This window comes from Rhinatrema bivittatum, chromosome 1, assembly GCF_901001135.1.
Source record: "Rhinatrema bivittatum chromosome 1, aRhiBiv1.1, whole genome shotgun sequence".
Classification (NCBI taxonomy): Eukaryota; Metazoa; Chordata; class Amphibia; order Gymnophiona; family Rhinatrematidae; genus Rhinatrema; species Rhinatrema bivittatum.
Genome location: NC_042615.1, coordinates 39,426,190 through 39,449,292, shown reverse-complemented (window position 1 = coordinate 39,449,292; position 23,103 = coordinate 39,426,190). Strand labels below are relative to the sequence as shown.

Sequence of the window (23,103 nt, the reverse complement as noted above, 5' to 3'; positions counted from 1 at the left end):
ACTCAGAAGCTCAAAAACGTCTGATCTGAGGAGAATCTCCTTGTGGTAAACTTTAATTAATTCATTTTGTTTAAAAAAAAAAAAAAAAAAAGAACAATCCAACAGCAGTGCTTTGTCACGTCTCTGTACTCATAACAAACGTGAGCAATGTGCTGCTGCTGCCTTTGCAATAAAACGTGTCCTTATTGATCATCAGGACTAAAAAAAATTGCTGGATGCCAAACCAAAAATTGCTGGATGCCAAGCCAAAGCTGATTGGCTTTTGGGAAAGGAAGGACGAGACTAGTAGCGAATCAGGAATGGGGGCGGGACGAAACCTCAGTTTGGAGCGGCTCTTGAGGGCCTATGGCGCGGTAGGTGAGGCATGGCAGCCTGTGGGAGTGCTGGAGGCAGCGTGCAGAGCGGGGAAACTTGGCTGTGGTGTGCTCTGAGCTTTTGAAGCAGTAAGTTGCAATATGACCTCCCCGTGTTTGTTTTCTCGAGGCACCAGTAACAGCTAGGAGGTGGTGGCGTGGAAGTGTCCTAGAGGTAGAAAGCTGACCCGGTTTATTCCTGTGCAAATGCTAGGTGCGCCTTAACGGAGTGGTAGCGTCGCTGGCTGGTTAAAGTGGTTTGAATGGGTGTGACATTGATAGAATACATAACACGTGTGGTGTGGTGGGATTTCTTTCCTCTAGAAGGCTTGACTGGTTTCTAGTGGCTGTGGGTATGGCGGCTTTTTGAGCTCACCCAAGGCTATCAGTTAATGGAAGGCAAGGACAAACTCTTTTTTTAGTTTTTTAATCTTGGCGTAGCTCCATTTTGTAAGAATCTGGTAGACGTTCCTGGGAATATTCTGCTATATTCCCCCTCCCCATTTAGGAGTTGGTCCCATGTTCTCAAACTATGATTGTATGGAGGGCTTTTTTTTTTTTCCCCTATGAGCCTTTCCATTAAGACAGCGTGGCCTGAAAGGGACTGGGAGGAGGAATGCACCCAAAAAGGGTGGCCCAGGTCTCTCAGAGCAGCTTTTGGGCCACTAATGCTACTCCATAAGCGGAGCAATGGCTGGCATGCAGGAGAGGGCAGTGCCCAGGGGTTTTCCTACTCGTGAAGGAGGCTCAAAGCATAGTTTGAGAACATGTGTTGGTCACAAGGTAGCGATAAGTAGAATATGGGGGAAAACGAATGCATAACTTCCTATGACATATTCCTACGGTTGCCATGGGGGCATATTGGACGTTAAGTTGAGGTTACTGAATATTGAAAGTCATTGGCATGCGGTTTTGTCTGGCCTTGTCCTTGCAAAATGGGCTTATGTTCCACTAAATACTTAATAACCCACATCTGATGCTCGTCTAATGGGCTAAATAACAGAGCAGTCTGAGCTCTGCTAAAATCGTGCATGTAACATTCCTAGCACCATTAAAAAGAAAAAACCCTATTTACACAAAACTTATTAAAACTGTTCCTGTCGCGTTTTTTGTGGTTTTGTTTTTTTTTTTGTTACTTTCTTCTAATCGTGTGGCTCTTTCTGTGGGGGTGGCTTCTAACCTGCTCGGGCACCTTTTAACGGTGAGCTTATGAACAAATCATTGGAGTACAACTCTTTCAGCAGTCTACTTTATTCTGCAACCTCTGGTTTGTTTGTTTGTTTTTATTTACTTGGTGTTCCCGAATCTCAGAATCTACTTGAGCAGTCTGTGCATTTATCCCCGCAGTCATAACAGCCCTGCCTTGCACTTTCTCTCTCATCAGCGTCCCCGCTTGGCTCTGATTTCACGCTTGTATTGCACTTCATCATGCTCTTAAACAGCTGTAAGTCTGCCGTCTTGTATAATATGCCTCCTCTTTGTCACGCTTTATGCAGCTCTTGATTCAGGTCTTTATTGGCTTCGATACCACAACTCCCCATTTCTTGGGGCCTCCACATCCTAAACCTCTTCTCGCTGCGTTGAAGCAGCTGCTGTTTCGTTTCTTTAAGAATATCTCAGCCCTCCTGACAGCCTCACTGCGTTGAATCTAGTTCAGAACAGAGCGCCTTCCATTACACCCCCCCCCCCCCCACCACTCTCGTGATTGAGCCTGCTTACCTTGCATGTGAAAAGGGGTAACTTAAATCTAAAATACATATCAGCAAAAAAGTGTTCATGAGACTATGGCTTTTCCCTCGGAGCATAGAGACATTGGATTAGCATTTCCAGCCCAGGGGCCTACTGGGTATAGTAGGTCCTGTCTGTAGCTTTGGAGAGTTTAGAGCTGGGTGCCTCCTAGGGGACACTGACACGCTTGCTGGGCTCTGGCTTTTGGTTTTTCTTTGAGGGGGAAGATATTCCAATTTTTTTTCTTATTCTCTTGGCTTTACTCTGCAATTTTTTGTAAAGTAACACACAACACTGTAAAGTCACTCGCAACCCATATAGTGTGCCTGCTGTACCAAAATAGCATTAATAGCTTTCAGAACTCAAACAGCAACAGCCCTGAATGAGAAGGCAACACTGTGAATATGCCACTGGGCCCTAAAATGTCAAAACGCCTCCTATTGAGGCTTCCCATCTCCTCCCGTGTCAGATATAAAACCCTCACCGTTATTCACAGCTCCCTGCACAACCACAATCACTCCTGGCTTGAGGATGCTCTTTGATTCCGCTCCTCCAGTCGTCCTACTAGAACTGCACTCTCGGGAACCCTCTACACCCCTTCCCTTAAATGTGCTCCCCACACCTCCACCAGAGAGCCCTATCCATTGCAGGCCCCTCCCTCTGGAACACTATGCCACTTGAGCTCCGACTAGAACCATGCATTTGGAAATTCAAAACAGGGCTTAAAACATGGCCTACCCTGACTCAGATCCTATGTAATCCCCCTGCTCCCTCTACTCCCTCGGAGAAAGAGCCCTGTCATTACCATACTTATTGCCTTCCCCTTTATTCTTTTAATTGTACTCAGATTTGTCTCTCATATCGCTGCACCTCCTTATATACTCCCTTTTATACCCCTGCTAGACTATATATGGTTGCCTTTCTGAATGTAAAACTTGTAATGTCATATATAGTCTTCTGCATGTACTAGTTAAAGATAATGTATATTGTATATAGTGCTTTTTAGAATGTATAAGGTTATACACAGTCCCTTTTTGAGTATGATTTGCAATGTTACATATGTTCTTTGGCTTCTTTCCATCAGGTACTGTTCCTATTCTCTTCCTCTCTTCCTAGCTGCTCCCCCCCCCCCCCCCCCACCCTGGTTTTTTGTATTTTCCTCCTTCAGTTATATTGTAAACCAGCATGATGTAACCACGAATGTCTGTATATAAAAGCAAATAAAACAGAACAAGCTGGATGGCCACAGATGTCTACATGCTAGAATATCTGACTTTCAGGCTGGCACAATACAGCTGTACTAAGTGGCCATTTTGGCACCTGCTTTCAGAACACACGCTCAGCCCCCACTTCTGGGCGCACAATGCAAATGAGGGGCTATGCTAGAAAGGTTATGTGCCGCTCAGGCGCTAGGGGCACTGTCAAGGGGTTTGGAAGACTGATGCTCCTAAAATTGGCAGACTTGCTGGCACATTTTTTTTTTCTTTAACATTTTGGTTCCTCAGACTTAATATTGGCTACAATACTGTCAGAGGATGTACAGAGTATGCAGTATACTTTGACTGCATTCTTTTGGTATCCAGAGCAAATGACTTATAGCCTTATCAACATGCATTTGCATGTGATGAGTGCTGTTAGTTTGGGGGGAGGTTGGTAAACCCTTTACTGCATAAGGGGTAGTATACACAAGTTGAACCCATGTCCAACAGTGACTTAAGTGTGCTCAGCTGAGTACACTTTACAGTACTGGCCTGTTTGTGTTGTGTACACTGAGCAAACACTTGCCAAATACAAATAAGTAACCACAAATTAGAAATCTTCACTCTCTCCCTATCTGTTCCCTGCATTCAGAAGGGGCTGGCAGAAGAGAAGCTGCTTAGCTCTGTCTGCTCTAGGCTTGCACCCCTCCTAGACAGGAAACAGAAGGGAAGGGGCTGGAGGAGGAAGCTGAGACTTGGGGTGCTAGATAACTTTTATTGGGGCAAAGCTCGGTATGCTCATGCAATGGACTCCTTGCTATGCCCCTAGATAAAAGCATCTTTGTCTCTGAGTAGATTCAGATAACTTTTATTGGCATGACAATCTTGCATGTGGTAAAGTAATATTCAGAATGATTAAAATGAGGAAAATAGGAAATTACAAAATTACTGTACCTCTTTCCTTAACTTGTATTGATCATGTCTCAAATTTTGGTGCTGGTCCCTATTTCTAGCCTGGAGGCAGGATATTGTGCTTTTTTTTTTTTGTTGTTGCTATAGCAGCTGTTCCTCCTATTCAGGGTTATACAGCTTTTTCTGCTACATTCTTCTGTGGGACTTTTCCTCCATTTTGGGAAAACCATGCATCTGATAGCTTTGACATGCACTTTTTCTCCAATGTTGGCTTGGTTTCCAGTTCACTTTCTCTGTATTTTTCTATCTTATTTACATTTTAATTTTTTATATTCTTCTTATTTCTAGCCTGATAACTTCTGTAGCAGTCTAGCTTTTTCAAACTTGCACCTCCTAGTAGGAGGTATATTGGTGTTCTAGGGCACAGTTCAATATTTATATTGCCACCTCCTTGTTGGCCAGATTGTAGTTGACGACAGGTTTGTTATATAAGTACTGAGTGTCTTTTCCAGGGTTTTTATTTCACGGACTGCCTGGTTGGGAAGGGAGTTTATTGCTGTTGAGAACACCAGAAAGTGAATAAATAGGGAGTAAACGAGGGAAGCATCCCAGTTCTGCTCTGCACCTGTCTTAGAGGTGTTTCTGTGGGCACGGAGTGTCAAGTTTGCGAGCTGGAGGTGTAGGATTGTTCTGTAACAGTCAGGGTTAATAGACCCCAGACCGCATTCCCATATGAGTCGCTGAATTTAGAGTACATTAATAGCTTTACAGGGGGACGAGCGATTTGTAGCTTCATTTATGTAAGACTGGCGTTTTAAATTGGTTATAAAGACATTAAAGTGTACATATAGCCTAGCTATAGTAGGCTTAGTGGAGCGTGAAATTTCTTACGATGTTGATCAGTTCCTGGAGATGTGATTGTGTGCCCTGATGTCTACAAAAGTAACTTTTTTTTTTCTTGGGTCATTTCAATTTTATTTTAAGGGGTTTTTAATTGGTAAAACTGCTTCTTCCACGTTCACTTATCGATGGTATGGGCCAGGGGGGAGTGAATCCTTCAATCAGTCCGTTGCCTGTCTGGTCTGTTCTGGCTCCGGTCTTAGGAGCTCCGCCTCCCCCCGCTCTCCATTTATTTTTAGCTTTCTAGACCACCCTTCCCGAGAGGCTACAGTGGGATGTACAACAAAAGCAATGGAATACATTAATAAAAATCTATACAGAACAAGAAAACTGAAAATAACCCGAGAAATAGATTATAAATCCAGAATTTAGTTTAAAACCGTGGAGGGGGACCGCAGGCATTGCCCGTGCCGGGTGTTTCTGCCCTACTGCCCAGCAGGGAGGCTGCGAGCACGTGCGGGGCGCACTGACTTTGTACCCTGCTCTCCCAGCCTATCTAAACCTCATCCCCGGGAAGGGGGCGGGAACCACCTAAAACGGCCCCGCCCTCCTGATCTGTCAAGGGGAATTAAAAAAAAAACAAAAAAACAAATCTGTGCCGTGCACGTAAGAACTAGAAGGCACCCCCGGTTATCTTATTTTACAGGGGGTGCCAAAAGAAATGTTCTCTAATCTTCTAATCTTACCCTAATGCGCTCGAGCAGGGCACATTCTCGAGTCCCCTCTTGTTTTGGGTTTGTTTTTTTTAATTGGAGCTGCAGAGCCGGAAGACCCAATGAGCGTGGAAGGTGATCCTGCTGTTGTCACGGCTCTCGGCCCTCCTCCTCCTCCCTGGCTGCCTTGTGGGCTCCGCTCCTCCTCCTTCTCCTCCTTACCGCTGTTGGTGTTGGTGTTGGTGCGGCGCGCGCGCGCGCGTCTCCTCGCGCCCCGGGGAGTCGCTGGGGAGGCTCGCGCTGCGGCGGGCCCTCGGGTGCCCGTGCCGCCGCCGGTGCTGCTGCTGTCACGGCTGCGCCCGGCTGGCTGCACCTGTCTGATGCTTTTCTCAAAAGCCGGAGCGCGCCACGGAGAGCCTGCGACAGCTCGGGGTCGGGGACTGCCGGGGCCATGTGGCTGAGTCCCGAGGAGGTGCTGCTGGCGAACGCCCTGTGGGCGACGGAGAGGGCCAATCCTTACTTCATCCTGCAGAGGAGGAAGGGGCACGGAGAGGGCGGCGGCGGCGGCGGGCTGGCAGGTAGGCGGCGAGGATGCCCTCGGTGGACGCAGGATCTGGCGATGCTGGGCGCTGCCAGAGGATGGAAGGAACGGGCTTGTTTACAGTCTATTCTTACTGTATGGTTGGTTGGTGCTTCATGCGGCTTGCTGCTCGTGCCATGGGATGGGGCATGTTCGCATTTTTTTTTTAAAGCATATGCATTGCATTTTTTTTTATACTAGATCAATGGCTTCACGCCTATCCTAAAAGATCTGACACTTCGGAGAGCGGGCAGGTTAAGTGACTTAGGCTGAGTCACACCAGTGCTGGACAGTCTCAAGGCTTACAGATCTGAGGCGGTCCTGCCAAGCCTGGAGCCGAGGTGACAGCACCGGGTTCATTTCAGCTCACTGAACCGTCTCTGGCCACGAAAGTCCCTTTCCAGTTACTAAAGACCCATGCCCTGACTTCTTCCATCTACCCTTCGGCAATGCTTGCTCGGTCATGTGGTCCCTAATGTCAGCAGAGAGGTTGCTTCTCTTATCTTGGAGTGTGTCATTTTGCATACCAGGTGGCATTTCTAAAGTGAAGGAAGACCTGTGATTCTTGGTCAGGTGAGCTTCATAAGCACCTTCTGGTCAGTATTCTGGGCTCTCAAACTGGTTAAGGCAGCTGCTCTGTTCTTGTGTCCATTTTGTGGACGTGGATGGTATCTGAACCTGCATGGGGTGGGTGGCTCTCTTCTGGGGCTCTTGTACTGTTAGGCCACACTACCTATATTGTAGGCCAGATTCCCCAAATACCATCTCAGCTGATGCTCGCCAGCAGTTGGTCACCTGATCTCATGTTTGGCAAACCTGTGAACTTTGGGGGGGGAGGATGATGCTCAGCCTGAGCTTATGAAGGGTTATTCACTTGTGATACACATGAAAGTGCCAAAATGAGTAGGTGGTGCTGCTTGTGTGTAGTATGCCTTTGATCTGACACTTTCTGGGATGCGTGCAAGCTTGCAGGTGAGTGGTTTATACTGTAGTGCTGCCAAAGCTCATCTCTTCTGTTTCCTTCATTGCTATCTCTTCTTGCTCTCCCCTTAGCATTTTGTCTTATCTTTCAGCTCCCTCACTTGAACCTAAACTCCCATTCTCCTCTCCCATCCTTCCACATCTTAATACTGTAGTGCTGCCACAGATTCTCAATTCCTCTGTATTCCACCACGTCTCCAGCATCTGCCTCTGACCACCTCCATAGTGTCTGTGTTGGCACCATGAACCTGCTTGCAGGCTGGCACTACCCGCCTGCTGATTACGATGCACAATATATAGTCAGCAGATGGGAAGTGCCAGCCCTCAAGCTTTGAATCTGCCAGTCATGCTAGCACTGAAGCTAAGGGGGTGGTTGGCAGCTGCGGGGTGACATCCTGCACAGCAAGGTAGATGGGTCACAGCCTTCCTCTCTGTACAGCTGTGTACCTGTGCAAATAGTGAGGGTGTTAACAACACTGCAGACATGCCCCGCTTGGCTTTTCAGATTCCTTCATTTTTCATTGTTATTGGAACCTGCCTAGCCTCAGGTTTAGGATCCTCTCCCCCTGCACAGGAATCTCTGTACCATGTATGCCAGAAAGTGCTCTGTGATCTCCTCTTCCTTCTATTTAATGGACCTTTTTTCCTGAATCTTCTCCCCATTCCAGGTTTGCTGATCTGCTTTAGACTAAGATTGTCCGTCCTGCTTTTTGAACAAAAATATTTTAAGAAATTTAGAAAAAAGTTTGAACTTTTTTTTTATTCCAAGCATGAAATTCTCCCTTCCTGTCTGGCTACCAATATGGTAGCACAATCTTTAGTCCAAAGCAAACTCCTCAATTAGCAAAGCAGTGTCCTTCAAAGCACAAAAACATTTTTTTTTCCTCTGTCTTGTAGTCCTGCTATTGACTTTGCGGGCTTGGTTGGAGGAAGCAAGCTCCATTGCCACCACCCCCTGCAGCTGGGCATTTATCACTTTCCTTCTCTCAGCTGCAGTCATGGCAGTGTCCTTCCAGGAGTTTAGCCTGCAAACTCCCCATCTGTACCTCCCTCTGGAGGGGACCTCCATGTCCATTAGTGGCTTGCAGTGTCTCTGCCTCCATCTCTACATCTTCCTCTGGCTTACTTGCAACTCCCTGCTCTTCCTGCCCCTCCCTTGCTTAGCAAGCTGCATGTGTGCGCTCTCCAAGGACTCACTTGGGTAGCGCACAGCCTCTGTGTCATGGGAATTGTTCCTTTATTTCATTTTTTTTTGTTCTGAATTCCCCTCAGCTGTGGAGGCTTATCTCAGGTTTTCTTTAGCTCAACTCCCTTTAACAGCTGACCTCTCCTAGGGTATATAATCTGTATGCATGAAGTGATTGATTTTACTAGATTGACTTGATATTTCTTGACTGATGTTCAGGCTCATACATTTTTTTTTTTTTCCCCCCTTTGGGTCAGAATTCAAATGAGCAAGATGGCATTCCCAGGAAATAGTCACACGACTGCCATAAGTGAATCATAACAGGCATTCTCTACCCCCTGTTCACCTATCACTGAAATGCATTTTACAGTTCACCTATGGCAGCCACACTACTACTATTTCAGTCATGTGGCTTTTCACTTTGAATTCTGACCTGAAGAGCATCTGCACCAGAATGCTAGTCATGGATCTGCTTTTAATCCACTGAAAAAAAGGTATCTTATACTATACTTTCATATTTGCACATCCAGATGGACTAATGGCAGCCTAACTGCTTTGTCCAATGTGTTGGGAGTATACTACTGTCCATCTGGCCAAAATGGTCAGACAGATGACGAAATGCTTAGAGAAATCAGGGAAGCTAACAAATTTGTCAGTACAATAATGGGAGACTTCAACTACCACAAAAATAAGTTAACTTTAATGCACAACAAATCACAATATTTCAAATACGTTGTGAAGCTACAATTTCTCCTTCAATGTGCTGTATATTATTAATTTGTGTGAAGGACCATCATAACACCCACAGTATACTAGCTGTTTTAGCTTTATGTATTAACCGCTACGGGTCATTTTTTAATCATCGGTCCAAGTCCTTTTATTATACTTTTTTCATTTGTTGCTTTTCTTTTCAATTTTTCTTAATGTGGAACCGATACTTACCTTAGTAGGTGACACCACTGCCGCGCTTCAGAAAATCCAGTTCTCTTGATGGCGCTGCCGCACTTCAGAGAATTAATTTACTCAGGGGACAGTTGTTCAACGAGTCCAGTCCGATGTACGTTTTGCAAAGCTGCTTCAGGGACTGCAACCAACATGGAGTCTCCTATACAAGTCACTGAGACGTGAAAATCATCATGTCCACATGGCTATTTCTATCCAAACCTTGCCACCTTTCCTCTTGTTGGCGTCTAAGGAACTTGGACCGATTAAAAATGACCTGTAGTGGTTAATACCTTGTTTCCCCGAAAATAAGACAGTGTCTTATATTAATTTTTGGTACCAAAGATGCACTAGGCCTTATTTTCAGGGGATGTCTAATACCGTTGAGCTCCTGGCTGCCCCTGCGTCAGCCATGTCCCACCAGTGTGCTGTCAGAGAGAGGTAAGAGTGTGCAGCATTCATGGTAGTCAGCTTGGGCTGACTCTGCTGCTTTTGAACCTCTGCACACTGCTTGGAAGGGGTCCCCCGACTGGTACTGCCACCATCCCCAGATGTCTGTAATCTTGCTGCCACTGTCACTGCTGCCACATGGCTATTGGGGAGGCGCCGATTGCTGCTACTGACACTGAAGCCCATTCTGCTGCCTCCTCTGTGCAGGCCCCGTGGGCTTCCACTTCCTCCATGCTGATCTCGTACATTGTGAGATCCACATAGAGAAAGTGCTATTCTTGCACATTCCCAAAGATCACATGTGCCAATCACTAAAAAGTAATTTTTATTTTTTTTTTACCTTTGCTGGCTGATGTTAGTTTTCTAATCGGTTGGTCACAGGCTTTTTTTTTTTCCACCTTCCCTTTCTTATTTTTTTGCCAATTCCTTTTATATTGTCCTTTTTTCTTCCGTATTTCTTTTCTCTCCGTCTTCTTCCCTCAAACACAGTCAGGTTCTCATTCTCACATGCATTTCTCTCACACACACACACAGTCTCTCACTGGCTCATGCTGTCTGACGCTCACACACACAGGCTCTCTCTCACTCCCACATGCTGTCTTGCTCAAGCATAGGCTCTCACCGTCACACGCTGTCTCTCTCACACACACACACAGAGGCTCTCACATGCTGCCTCTGCAAACATTCAGATCCTCACTCTCACACACAATCTCTCAACTCATCTCATACACGCACGCACCCTCTACAGACCCTCAGCCTCTCTCTCACCTCTGGGCCTCCTCTTCGCGGGTCGCCGCAGGATCGGCTCTGCAGCGGCCCTGAACTTCTCGGGCCTCTTCCTCTTCTTGGGCCGCTGCGACTTGGGATTCGCAGCAGCCCGCGGCGGCTCCTCTTCTGCACGCGCTGATGCTCTTTCTCCTTCCTGCCCATGCGGCTCCGGCAACGTTTACTTCCGGGCCGCACAGGCAGAAAGGAGGAAGAGCATCAGTGCGTTTGCACGCAATCTTTTTCTTCGGGCAAGGAGGCTCAGCGGCCGCATGAGCCTCCTTGCGCCCGGGCGCATCGGCTCCCCTCCGGATACCACTGCAGGCCTCTTCGCGGGTCGCTGCAGGATGGGCTCTGCAGCGGCCCTGAACTTCTCGGGCCTCTTCCTCGCTACCGGGCCTCTTCCTCTTCTTGGGCCGCTGCGACTTGGGATTCGCAGCAGCCCGCGGCGGCTCCTCTTCTGCACGCGCTGATGCTCTTTCTCCTTCCTGCCCATGCGGCTCTGGCAACGTTTACTTCCGGGGCCGCACAGGCAGGAAGGAGAAAGAGCATCAGTGCATTTGAACGCGATCTTTTTCTTCGGGCAAGGAGGCTCAGCGGCCGCATGAGCCTCCTTGCGCCTGTGCGCATCGGCTCCCCTCCGGATACCACTGCTCGCATCTGCTCCTAATACTTTGGAAACTTTATTTTAAAAAAATAAATAAAAAAAATAAAAAATGACGTCACAGGATTGACCGGCCCACCGGGGGAAGCCTGATCCCCCGATAGGTCAATCCGCCCCTGTTTACAAGGGATGTCTTACTTTCGGGGGAGGTCTTATATTTAAGAATTCGGCTAAATCCCTACTAGGTCTTATTTTTGGGGGATGTCTTATTTTCGGGGAAACACGGTATATAAAGCTAAAACAGCTGGTATACTGTGGGTGTTATGATGGTCCTTCACACAAATTAATTTACATTAATAATATACAGCACATTGAAGGAGAAATTGTAGCTTTACAACATATTTATATAGACTTCAGCTACCCCAATATTGACTGGGTAAATGTAACATCAGGACTTGCTAGAGACATAAAATTCCTGGATGTAATAAATGACTGCTTCAGGGAGCAATTGGTTCAGGAACCAACAAGAGGGAGCTATTTTAGATTTAATTCTTAGTGGAAGGTAGGATTTGGTGAGAGAGAATGGTGGTAGGGCCACTTGGCAATAGTGATAACATGATCAAATTTAAACTAATAAATAGAAGGGGACAAATCTACAGCTCTTAACACTACATTTTCAAAAGGGAAACTTTTTGATAAAATGAGGAAAATAGTTAGAAAAAAACCTTTGCAGCTCCACCTTTCAGTTTAGTGTTGAACAGGCATGGACATTGTTTAAAAATACAATCCTAGACGTGCAGGCCAGGTGTATTCCATGCATTAAAGGTGGAAGGGAAGGCAAAACAATTACCAGCATGGTTAAAAGGTGAAGTGAAAAGCTTATTTTAGCCAAAAAAAAATACTTCAAGAATTGGAAAGGATCCATCTGAAGAAAATAGGATTAAGCATTGTCAAGTGTAAACATTGATAAGACAGGTGAAGAGAGAATTTGAACTGAAGTTGGCCGTAGAGGCAAAAACTTCTTAAAATAGGAAACAAACCTGTGAGGGAGTCGGTTGGACCCTTAGATGACAGAGGGGTTAAAGGGGCTCTTAGGGAAGATAAGGCCATTGCAGAAAGACTAAATTTAATTCTTTGCTTCTGTGTTTACTAATGAGTATGTTGGGGGATACCAGTTCTAGAGATGGTTTTCAGGGGTGATGAGTCAAACTGAACCAAATCACTGTGAACCTGGAAGATGTAGTAGGCCAGATTGACAAACTAAAGAGTAGCAAATCACCAGGTCCAGATGGTATGCATCCTAGGGTACTGAAGGAACTAAAATGAAATTTCTGATCTATTAGTTAAAATTTGTAACCTATCATTAAAATCATCTATTGTACCTGAAAACTGGAGTTGCCAATGTAATCCCGATATTTAAAAAGGGCTACAAGGGTGATCCAGGAAACTATAGACCAGTGAGCCTGATATGAGAGGTCTTGAACAAGTAGATGTGAATCGGTTATTTACACTTTCAGATAATAGAAGGACCAGGGGGCATGCCATGAAATTAGCAAGTAGCACATTTAAGACTAATCAGAATTCTTTTTCACGCAATGCACAATTAAGCTCTGGCATCTGTTGCCAGAGGACATGGTTAGTGCAGTTAATGTAGCTGGGTTCAAAAAAGGTTTGGATAAGTTCTTGGAGGAGAAGTCCATTAAATGCTATTAATCAAGTTTACTTAACTAATAGCCACTGCTATTGCATCAGTAGCATGGGATCTTCTTGTGACCTGGTTTGGCCTCTGGAAACAGGATGCTGGGCTTGATGGACCCTTGGTCAGACCCAGCATGGCAACTTCTTATGTCATGCCTCTGGGGCCAGGACCCCCCTCCCCCGGGGCTACTGGTGTAGATTAGCTTCCTCTTAATCTTCTGCTTTTAAGCAAGGTGCCCTTCAGTAAAATACTGACATGATTGTATCTTCTTGACTTGTGCATATCCCATCTTTACAGGCTGGAAAAGATTGAATGGAGCAATCCAGCCTTTCCCAGCACATCTAATCTTCCTCCTATGTGTGCCTGGGAGGAAGGTTATATGCAGAAAACAGTTCTCAACTTGTACACTACAAGTTTTTTTGCATTGCAAAAAAAAACAAACCCTAAAGTAAAAGCCTTTACACATGTGTAAACAAACTTAAACTGCATTAAATGGCTTTTGGAAATTGCCCTGAGCTGCTATTGAATTAGCCATAGGGTTTACCCACGTAGAAGTGCACTGAATGCAGGTAAATGGCTTTTGGAAACTGATAGTTTGTTAAATCTACATGCACAATGCCTTTGAAAATGAACTTTAATGTTGTCCTGGTGCTTCCCTTTGGACAGCCAGGGGTAGAAATGCTGTATTCCACTCTCTAATCATTGTTGGTATAACTTCTCTTCAGAAGAGTAGATAACTACATTAATATAATGGCAAATATAAATCCAACAATGTAATAAATATACATCATCCATCCTATAGAAACCAGGGAAGAGAATAGATGAGTCAACAGACTCAGTTTACCTGCATGTCAGTTAGACAGACCAAAAATAGAGCACTTCTTAATATAACCTTTATAAGGTCAAACACATTTTCCTCTTGCCTGTTTGTTCCACTTTCAAGCCTTTTCCTTTGTTTTTCATGCTATACTGCTATCTTATATTGGAAATAGCACAGTAGTATAGTTTTGAAACATAATGACCAATATTATTAGTATTGGTTTTTTTTTCTTTTCCCCTTGGTAACAAAGCCCAGCCTGGTTTTGTGCTATCAGTGGAATGGCTGATCTCTAAAGTCTAGCAGATGTAGGCTTGTTGCCTGAGGTGCAGGTAAGGCTGAGCTTGTGGTTCGTGTGTGTGTCGAAGATTCTGCTGTGTTATGGTCACGCTGAGGAAGAGCAGCCCTTGCTTGAGTGGGGACTCCCTTTTTAAGATCATGTTCTGCTTTTGCAGCTGATCAGCATGTGTTCAGTATACAAGTGCCTTTCCGTGGCAGCTACCCTCCTGTTGCTGGATTGCTTTATAACTAAGAACTTCTATTTTGGTTTTTATCTCATCTTTCTTGGGAATTTTTCAGAGTTTATTGTGATAACAAACAGGGGAAAAATCAGTTTGACTCCTTGCCAAGGGGGAGAAACATTTTTCATTTTGCTGGACAGAAGCCAGGATGACAACCGTTTTCCCACCTTACTTAGCAGCATGCTATCTCCCTCCCCACATGGTAAACAGTACTAATTCTTACCAGCGGTGGCTCCAGGCTGCTTCTCTGTCCTTTGGCATCAGCTTCTTGAGGTTCCTGTACTCTGCAGCACCACACATCTGCTCTTGTGCAGGGCCCGCTAGAAATGCACCAGATGGTGGGCACCTTGGCTGCCTGAGGGGGTGGTGATACATGGCATGGGTGGCACTGGAGGGTGAGGGCTTCCCGTTGTGGAAGGTGGGACTCTAAACAGTTTGGACTCTGGCTTCCAGCAGTGGCCGGAGACCTTGAAATACTGGGTCTGGAGCAGCTTTTTTTTTTTTTTTTTTTTTTTAATCCCAAAATTAGCATGGCTGTTTAAACGGATACTTTTGGGGGTTGAAAAATCTGGGGCTAAACTGATTTTCACCCATTAAACATGTCCTGTAAACAGGGTGCTTAGTCTTCAGATTATTTTGCACATTGTGCTGTCAGTGGGGATCTTTGCTGTCTCTCTCAAAACCATGCTGCAAGCTGTCAGGGCAGCAGAAATAAGCCTGAGCTCTTTACAGGTTTCTGTTTTGTGCACTGGGGCAACATGTATAGGAAAAATGCTAACACAACACTTGTGCATTCTGTAAGTAAACTTGGCATCATGGGTGTGTCCTACCACTTCTATTAAATCCGACTCCAAGCAGGTCCTGGGCATTAAGGTACCCACTATGAAAACGTAAGGGATTTGCATATATATATATACTCTAAATCTAGTTTTTTCATATTCCAGTTACTTTGGGGGAAAACAAGATGTCTTTAGGGATCCCTAGGGCTGGGTTTGATTTATTTGCCTGTAATCCACTCAGATTACTTTTGTTAGAAGAGCATGAGTGCTTATCCATAGCTCACTGTAAGCTGGGATGGTTCTGACTTTTTTTTTTTTTTTTGTCCCTGCCACCCCCTAGTTTCTGCATGGAGATGGCACCACTCCTCCCAGAGACTGGAGAATAGCCTGGTGTGCTCGTTGTCCACTTAGCAAGGTGCTGTTAAGATTCAGGCCCACGTGTCCCTAGCAGCTTCCCTCCCACCCCTGTAAATATTTCAGTCTTTTTGTTTAATTACAGATGAGAAATACAATGTAATGTTCTTAAAACACACCCCAACATGTGAATTTGTCTTTCCACGAGCTCCTAGCATGTGCTAGGACAGCTTGAATAAATGGCCAACTTTAAGAAGGGAAGTATCTTAATTATTCCAATCACTAGAGTTGTGGTTCTCAACCTTTTCCCATCGTGACACACCTGAGACCACGCTCACAGCAGAAATAAAAAAAAAAAAAAAAGTCCAGTCATTTTTATTAAGAATGACACAAGGAAAAGATAAATACTGTCTGAACAGAAATTTGCATAAACAGCACCTATTTCTAGTACTCTAATAGTAATCACCTTATCTAAGAAAAGGCAATACTGAAAATATTACAGCAGGCCTTAAGACACCAATACACTACCTATTAAGAAAACAGAACAAGCCAGGCTACTATAGAGCCCTGCACCAACTACACGCCAGCAGGAAACCTCACCTGGATCACATGCTGACCCTCACCTAATAAAGAGACCAACACATAACTAGAAGCATACAGACAAAAACTGAATTGGAAACCACAACAAGCCAGAGGCTCTGTATACAGTGGAACAAAGGAAAAACACCACTAGTCCTTATAAAACAAATCAAGAAATATAAAATAGCAACAAAACCATAGTAATAAAAAAACAAAACAAAAAACAGATTTCAAAACAGCTGATGAATGGCATAGCCAATAAGACTAGTATCAAATTTCTAGATACCAATAACATTTCAAAATAGCAGCAAAGGGCCTTACAATGAGAAATAAGGATATAAAACTGTTTTGCTCTGCATAGCTGGGAACGTTTGATATCCAGGTGCCCTGAGATTGTTTTGAATTAGCAGGAGGGATGGCTTGCTTGCAACTTTCTCATCGCTCACATATACACATACTTTTTCTCACTTATAGGCTCTTAATTTCACATTTATAAACATGCTGTGTCTTTCATGCTTACACACAGGCTTTCAATCACACACATACATACATGCTGTCTTTTTTCTCTTTCACATGCTTACACATCCACTCTTTTACACACAGGCTCTCAATCGCATACTCACATGGTCACACACAGTCTCTTTTACTTATACATACACAATTTCTCACACACAGGATCTCAATCACACATGCAAACTCACACAACATGCTTGCTCATTCACTCACTCTCCCACCTCCCAACCCTAAAGGCAGCAGCAACCTCCTTCATTTTCAGCCTTCACAGAGAAAGGAGTCCCATCGGCCACAGGGGTCGATGTTCCTTGTTTTACTCTGGGCCGTGCCTCTCCTTTTTCTTTGGGCTGATGCTGCCCGCACTAGCATGGTCTCTTCTCACACACACCTGCTGCTCACCACTTCCTCTTCCGGGGGGGGGGGCGGGAAGAAGAGAGCATACCGGTGCCGCTGACTCTAGCTCTCCTGCCGCATTTCACTTGGGTAGGGGGACCCAGGAAGTGTGGAGACAGTGTCACAGCACACTGGTTGAGAACCACTGCCCCAGAGCATAGGTCAATGGCTATTCTTTGCCTCCCCTGCTCTTGTCATTTCAGGTATTCAAATACTGTTTATATGCAACTTGTGGGTAGTACTGAAATGTCAACACAAACTTTGGACTCTTGGTGGTACAGAAATTGACTGAGGCACTGTGACTGGCTTACATCCTAGATATTGCCAGAAAAGGACCAATTGGAATAGCCAGTTCATGCAGTCTGAGGTCTCTCTCCTCACTCCTTCCTCTTCCACTAACTTTTCCTGGAAGGTAACATCCTATCATGGATTGCAAACTGGCTAAGATAGGAATTGAAGAGTAGGACTTAATAGTCACCTTTCTTTCTGGCGAAAGGGAAATGGTGTAACACCCCCTGGGATCTGTACTGGGACCAGTGCATGGGTGTTCTTTTGTTTTATAAATTATCTGGAGAGAAGCAGTGAGTGAGGTGGTCAAACTTGCAGACAACAAATTACTCAGTAGCAAAACCACAAGCAGATTGTGAGAAACTGCAGGAAAACTTGAGTGGGCATCCACACGGATGAAATTTAATAGGAAAAGTGCAGTGATGTGAATAGTGGAAAAGTAACCCACGCTCTAGCTAAATATTAGGCAAATGGAACCTATCTCACGGCTTTAAACTTTCTCAGAAGTCTCTCAAGGGACTTTGTCAAACATCTTCTGAAAATCCAAATAACCTATATACACTAGCTCATGAGCCACATGTTTTGTTAACCACTTTTTTTTTTTTAAAGTAGCAGATTGAATCTACTTCCCCTGGTTGAATCCATGCTGACTATCACATTAAAACATGTCTTTCTATACATTCTGCAACTTTTTTAAAATGAGTTATATTGGCCACACTCTAATCTTTAGGTACAATAGATGCTTTTGAGGTTAAATTACTAGTAGTAGATCTCAAACGAGACTTATTACTCTTCAGAACACTGGTCTGCATGCCGTCTGGTCATTCAGTTTCGGTTCTCCTGACTCATAACCATGGAATAGTTTCCAGCACTGGTATCTCCCCAACATCCTCTTCAGTAAACACTGAAGCAATCAGTTTAGTTTCTTAATGACCTTATTTTCCCCTGAGTGCCCATCTTAACTCCTTGACTATCTCACAGGCTTCCTGCTTCAGATTAAAAAAACAAAACTTGAGTTTTTGCCTCACTCAAGGTTGGGAAATAGAATCCCTGCATCGGAGGGGGATGTCGGTATGATATGGGGAGGTAGATGGCATTGAACTCCAGAGGCAGAATGGATTTTATATTTGGGTTTAACATGCACAAATCTTTTTTTTTTTTTTTTTTTTTTTTTTTTTTTTTTAATATATTAAACTGCATTGGACAATACTCAGTTGGAGATGGGTTTACTATAGCTTTATTTAAAACCTTAATTGACTGCCACATTTTGAAGCTCTAACTCTTGACCTAATTTTATAATTTTTCTATGAACTTCAAATTGAGATCACTCATCAGTCTTTGGCTTTGAACAGTATTAGGCCATGTCTACTGCAGATACCTAGTCACTTGCTAAAATCAATTAGCAAGGTTGTTTTTTTTTTTTGGTGAAATATACCAGTGATCATATAACCTACTGGCTTCGGTGTATTGTATGCCTCTGTCCTAATACTGCTTCCATTCACTTACCTACCATTGATAAGCTAATGGGCCCTAGTGTCTCCTCCTCCTTGTTCCCACCCTAGTAGAGTGTTACTATATTTGCTCTTCTCAGTCTCTTGGAACCTCGCCTCCTGGTTTGGGTGAACAGAGCTGAGCCAGCATCTCCTCCTTCTGAAAAGGATTAGGTGGCTTAGGGGAATGGTGACAGCAGCATAGAGCCTTTTTACATCTAGATAACCAGTTGAAATCCTAGCAAAGGTGGCCTGTGAAGTGAGTACTTGGCCCAGCATTTTCATGAATCATTGGTGATAGAGTATTCTGGTAAGTACCCCATCAGGTCCTGTAGCCTGGCTTACTGTTAGTTGTGAAGAAACACCATACAATGTATAGACAGTCATAAAGTGGCATGATCTTATATGGGGGAAAGCTTAGCCCATATAAGACCATGTACCAATTACTATCAGTCCATATAGTGAGACTATGTGGAAAAAGCTTGTCATTTGAAAAATACTTTTAACCTAGCTTGTGGGTCAGATATCACAGGATAATCCTGAGGACTCTGCCTTCTGATTCTCTAGCCTGACACAGCTGTTTTCAGCCTAATTCAAATGCCTGCTTAGGATGCTGCAGTATCGATGTCCAGCTTCTGACTTAAAACTCCATTCACATCAGCTTCTCTGCCACATTTGAAAACACACAGCCCCCCCCTGTGTTTTTAATAATAAAATCAGCAAACAATTACAAGGGTCAATCAAACCAATCAGAATGCACTTAGGATATACATAGTTGGTATGTAGGTAAAAATTTAAAAAAAAATACAAGTGTCCATGGACTGGGATCCCAGAACTGCACTAATTTCCTTATTTAGACTACAGGGTTATGAAGGTGTTAATCTGAGCTGTAGGATGACTTATCACTACCCCCACCAGGATTGCTGCACTTCATCAATGATGAGCTAATGCCAGTCTGCAAAGCTCTAGCCTGTCTCTTCACCATGCATAACCACAGACAGGCAGCTGCAGCGGTCTGTAAATAAGGACCTTACACTTAAAAAGTAGATCAGGGTTTATTACAAGAGCAAGAAGCAATCCCCAGATGAGTTTCTGGACACAAGCCAGGACAATGAGAAAACAAGTAGGTTTTTTTTTTTCCCCACTAGTCCACTTAGCAGTATCCCCATCCCCTGCCTGGGATGAGGAGAGAGGGAATCCCTCCATTACTAATGGCTGCAGATGTCTCCTTTCTTCTTCGGCTGAGGCTCTTGCACTCTTCTGTGGGGCCGGGTAGCTGCCAGGAAGTGCTTCTGGTGGGCTGCTGAGGGGTAAGACTCGCACTGAAGGGCAAGCCCTCACTGGTGAGGGTGTGGGACTCAAAATGCTGCAGGTGCTGTGGCCCACGCTGGGTTCCAGCAGTTGCTGGAAGCCTCGAGATACTGCTCTTTAATCAGCTTAAACTGAAAACAAGTCTTTGCTACCTGTTTAGTTTTACCTGTTCACATTGGGTTGCATGGCCAGTGTATTACACCAATTACCTGATAGTATATTCACACATACTACTGTGGACACTTTCTGTGGCCTGTGTTCTTGGATCCACAGAAATCAAGATATTAGAACGGAGTGCAGGCAGTACATGGGCAGTCACTCGAATATAAATGCAAGACATGTCAATGTTCAACTATATGATTAACTGCTGCAACTAAAATGGAGAGACCGCAAGTCTTCAATGTGAGACAGAGCACTGTTATAGTAATGTTAAAATATATGAAGTAAACTCCCATATTTGGTAATAAAAATAACACTGACATATATTCTGGGCATACATAAGCCCAGAATATATGTCAGAAACCTCTCATCCTGAATGATGGACTCTGGCACTTCCAGGTTAAAGCACATTATGCTTTAACCCGTATTATCTTATAATCACTACCTGCCTTAACTTCTTTCCAGCTGTTTAAGCTTCCAAGTTATTACTCCTTGTTGAATGTAACTTGCCTTTCTTCTCAATTGTTTATTTTAGTTGTCGTTTCAGTTATACCCTTGTTCGATGTAAACCGATCCGATATGGTTATTACTATGAAGGTCGGTATAAAAAAGTGTTAAGCTATTGAGCCCTGCACTTGACCTTCAGCTACCGCATACCCTCAGAAGATAAATTCATCAAGCATATAAAAAACCTAAAGGCAAACAGTGGGCAATGCCTCTCAAAAGCAGGGATACATGACAGAGCCTTCAGTTTAAAACTAGTTCGGATACGGCCATCTGAAGCTGAAGAATTGGCTAGGGAAGGTGTTCAGGGAAGCTGGGTGGCAACTCCAATCATGTGTTGCAATCTCCTTTAAAATAGTAGTGAAACCTGGGTTAGAGTAATCAACCATGATATCCAAAAAAAGAGCCCCCAGAAGGACTGCTGTGCATGAGAAATCTTAAATTAGTTTATAAACTAGCTGATTATTTTTGTAAAATGTCCAGTTCTGGATTTCTATATCTGGTATCTAAACATCATTTGATTTACCCCCTGTCACCCTATTGCATTGGGAAATGGTTCTCTTTGAGCCAGTTACATAACTTTTTTAAACCAGGTTTCCCATAATCTTTTTTGAGGGACACATCTGAGTGTATTAGACAGTTAACACTGGTTCAAGGTGTATGGGCCAAACAGTGGCTGGTTACAGCCAATATTTCATCTTACCAGCTGCATCTTGAGGTAGTTTGTGCATAATCAGAGCTTCCTGTAACAATTTTTGTGATTTGGCTAAAATGGCTCTTAATTTTTTTTTTCCCAGTTTGATCCACAGTTGTACTATCAAATCAAAGGTCGTCTTATGGGTTCTGCTGTGGCCTATGTGCATCTAGATCAACTTGAGGGGCTTCATATAGAGAGCTCTCTCTCCACAATACTTAATGTAGAAGCATTAAAGCAACATTTTATATTTGCTCAGCTGGTGGTTTTTTGTGTTTTTTTTAGTTTTTCTTTTCAATATCATCAGGAGTCCATGGTTTTAGATTTGCATATTTACAAAAACAATGGTTTGTACTTCTTTCTTCCAAAAGGACAGAAAAATACATTACACTTTGGAGTTTTCACCTGATGGCCCTTAAATATCTTAATTTTTGGACTGCACCATGTTTGTTCTACCACTGAATATAGGCCAGTAAAGCTCGGGATAGAGGATACAGTTGGGCCTGCCTTAAGGCTTTTAAATGTACTTTATGCTAATTGCAATAACTTATTGCTGTCATCTAAATTGCATGTTTCAAGATCTGTATATGCTCTATCTTCACTTTCAGGCAGAGTTAAATCTATTAAACGTACTGATCTTCCAATCTTTGCCTTAAAGAGAAATAATTCCCTGCATGATCAGCTTTACCTATGTCCTTATGTACAGTTTTAAATGTGGCACTTGTTCAGTTTGTCCCTATGTACAAGATCTTAGACTCATATTGGTGCTCCAAATCCTATTTATAAATTGCCTGCTTATTCTGACTTTTCCATCTAAAGTTATTTATACAATAGTGTCATGTAAATTGTATATTGGTCAAACTAAGCTGTTGGAGCACATGAGCTATATTAGAACAAATAAGGAAGACACTCCCTTTGTTGCCCGTTGGGACACAGTGTAGAAGATCTGAAGGCTTTTTTTTTATTTACCAGATCAAGTTATAGTGGGGGTGGGGGGAGGTGACATCTCTAAAGCTTTAGATCAAAACTTCATTTTTCAATGGCACAACATTGAACCCAATGGCTTAAATTTGGATGTAGAATGGTGTTACTATATTTACACACTTTACTGATTCTAATTTACTTTTGTTTACTTATTGGTCATCACTCATGTCATTCAGTTGCATGAAAAGCTTTAATAGTACTGCCAACAGAAGCATTTACATGCATCAGTATACATGTGCCATTTTTTGCTTGCACGGTGCAGTCGGTGTTGGTGGTATTCTTATACTGTAGTAAGTTGAGGCTTTAAGTCTTCTTTAATGACTTTACTGTATGTTGTGGTAGGTTGCTCAGTTACTGGCATGGTACCAGAAGTGTTGTACATCTATTTAATGCATTGAGTCCATACTAGTTCTAATGAAATTCTATTGTGGCATTAAGATTGCATACTCTTAACTTAGTATTTTTTTTTCTCTCTCAAGGAGATGCTACTTCTAGCATTTCAGCACTTAACACATTTTGATATCTGTCCGAGTAAAGTTGATGCAACCACTTTATGTATTTATAAAAGCTTTTTGGTTAATCTGTTTTGTGTGCACATGTTGGTGTGTTTAGCTTCTTGTTCATATGTATATGTCCCCTGAGGTAACCAGCCTACACACTATAGAAACAATAGCAAACAGTTGGGCATGTCTGTGTGCATTAGATGTGTTAATTGTACTATATAAACTTTTTTTTTCTATTTTTTTTTTTTTTTTTAGAACTTTG

General features: G+C 43.6%; 1 protein-coding gene across 2 annotated transcripts in view; it reads left to right on the top strand.

Annotated features, from left to right (window-relative positions):
• Positions 1-328: 328 nt before the first annotated feature.
• TBC1D9 (TBC1 domain family member 9) overlaps positions 329-23,103 on the top strand; it is a 139,071-nt gene continuing 116,296 nt past the window's right edge. Inside the window, exon 1 of one of the 2 annotated variants that reach the window (XM_029597394.1) lies at positions 329-443. Coding sequence is in view for 1 of the 2 variants with exons in the window: in XM_029597317.1 (XP_029453177.1) it covers positions 6,197-6,323 (127 nt within the window). In the remaining variant the exon portion in view is untranslated. Of the gene's footprint in view, positions 444-5,958; positions 6,324-23,103 lie in introns of those variants that run through there. The other variant, XM_029597317.1, reaches the window with a different exon arrangement.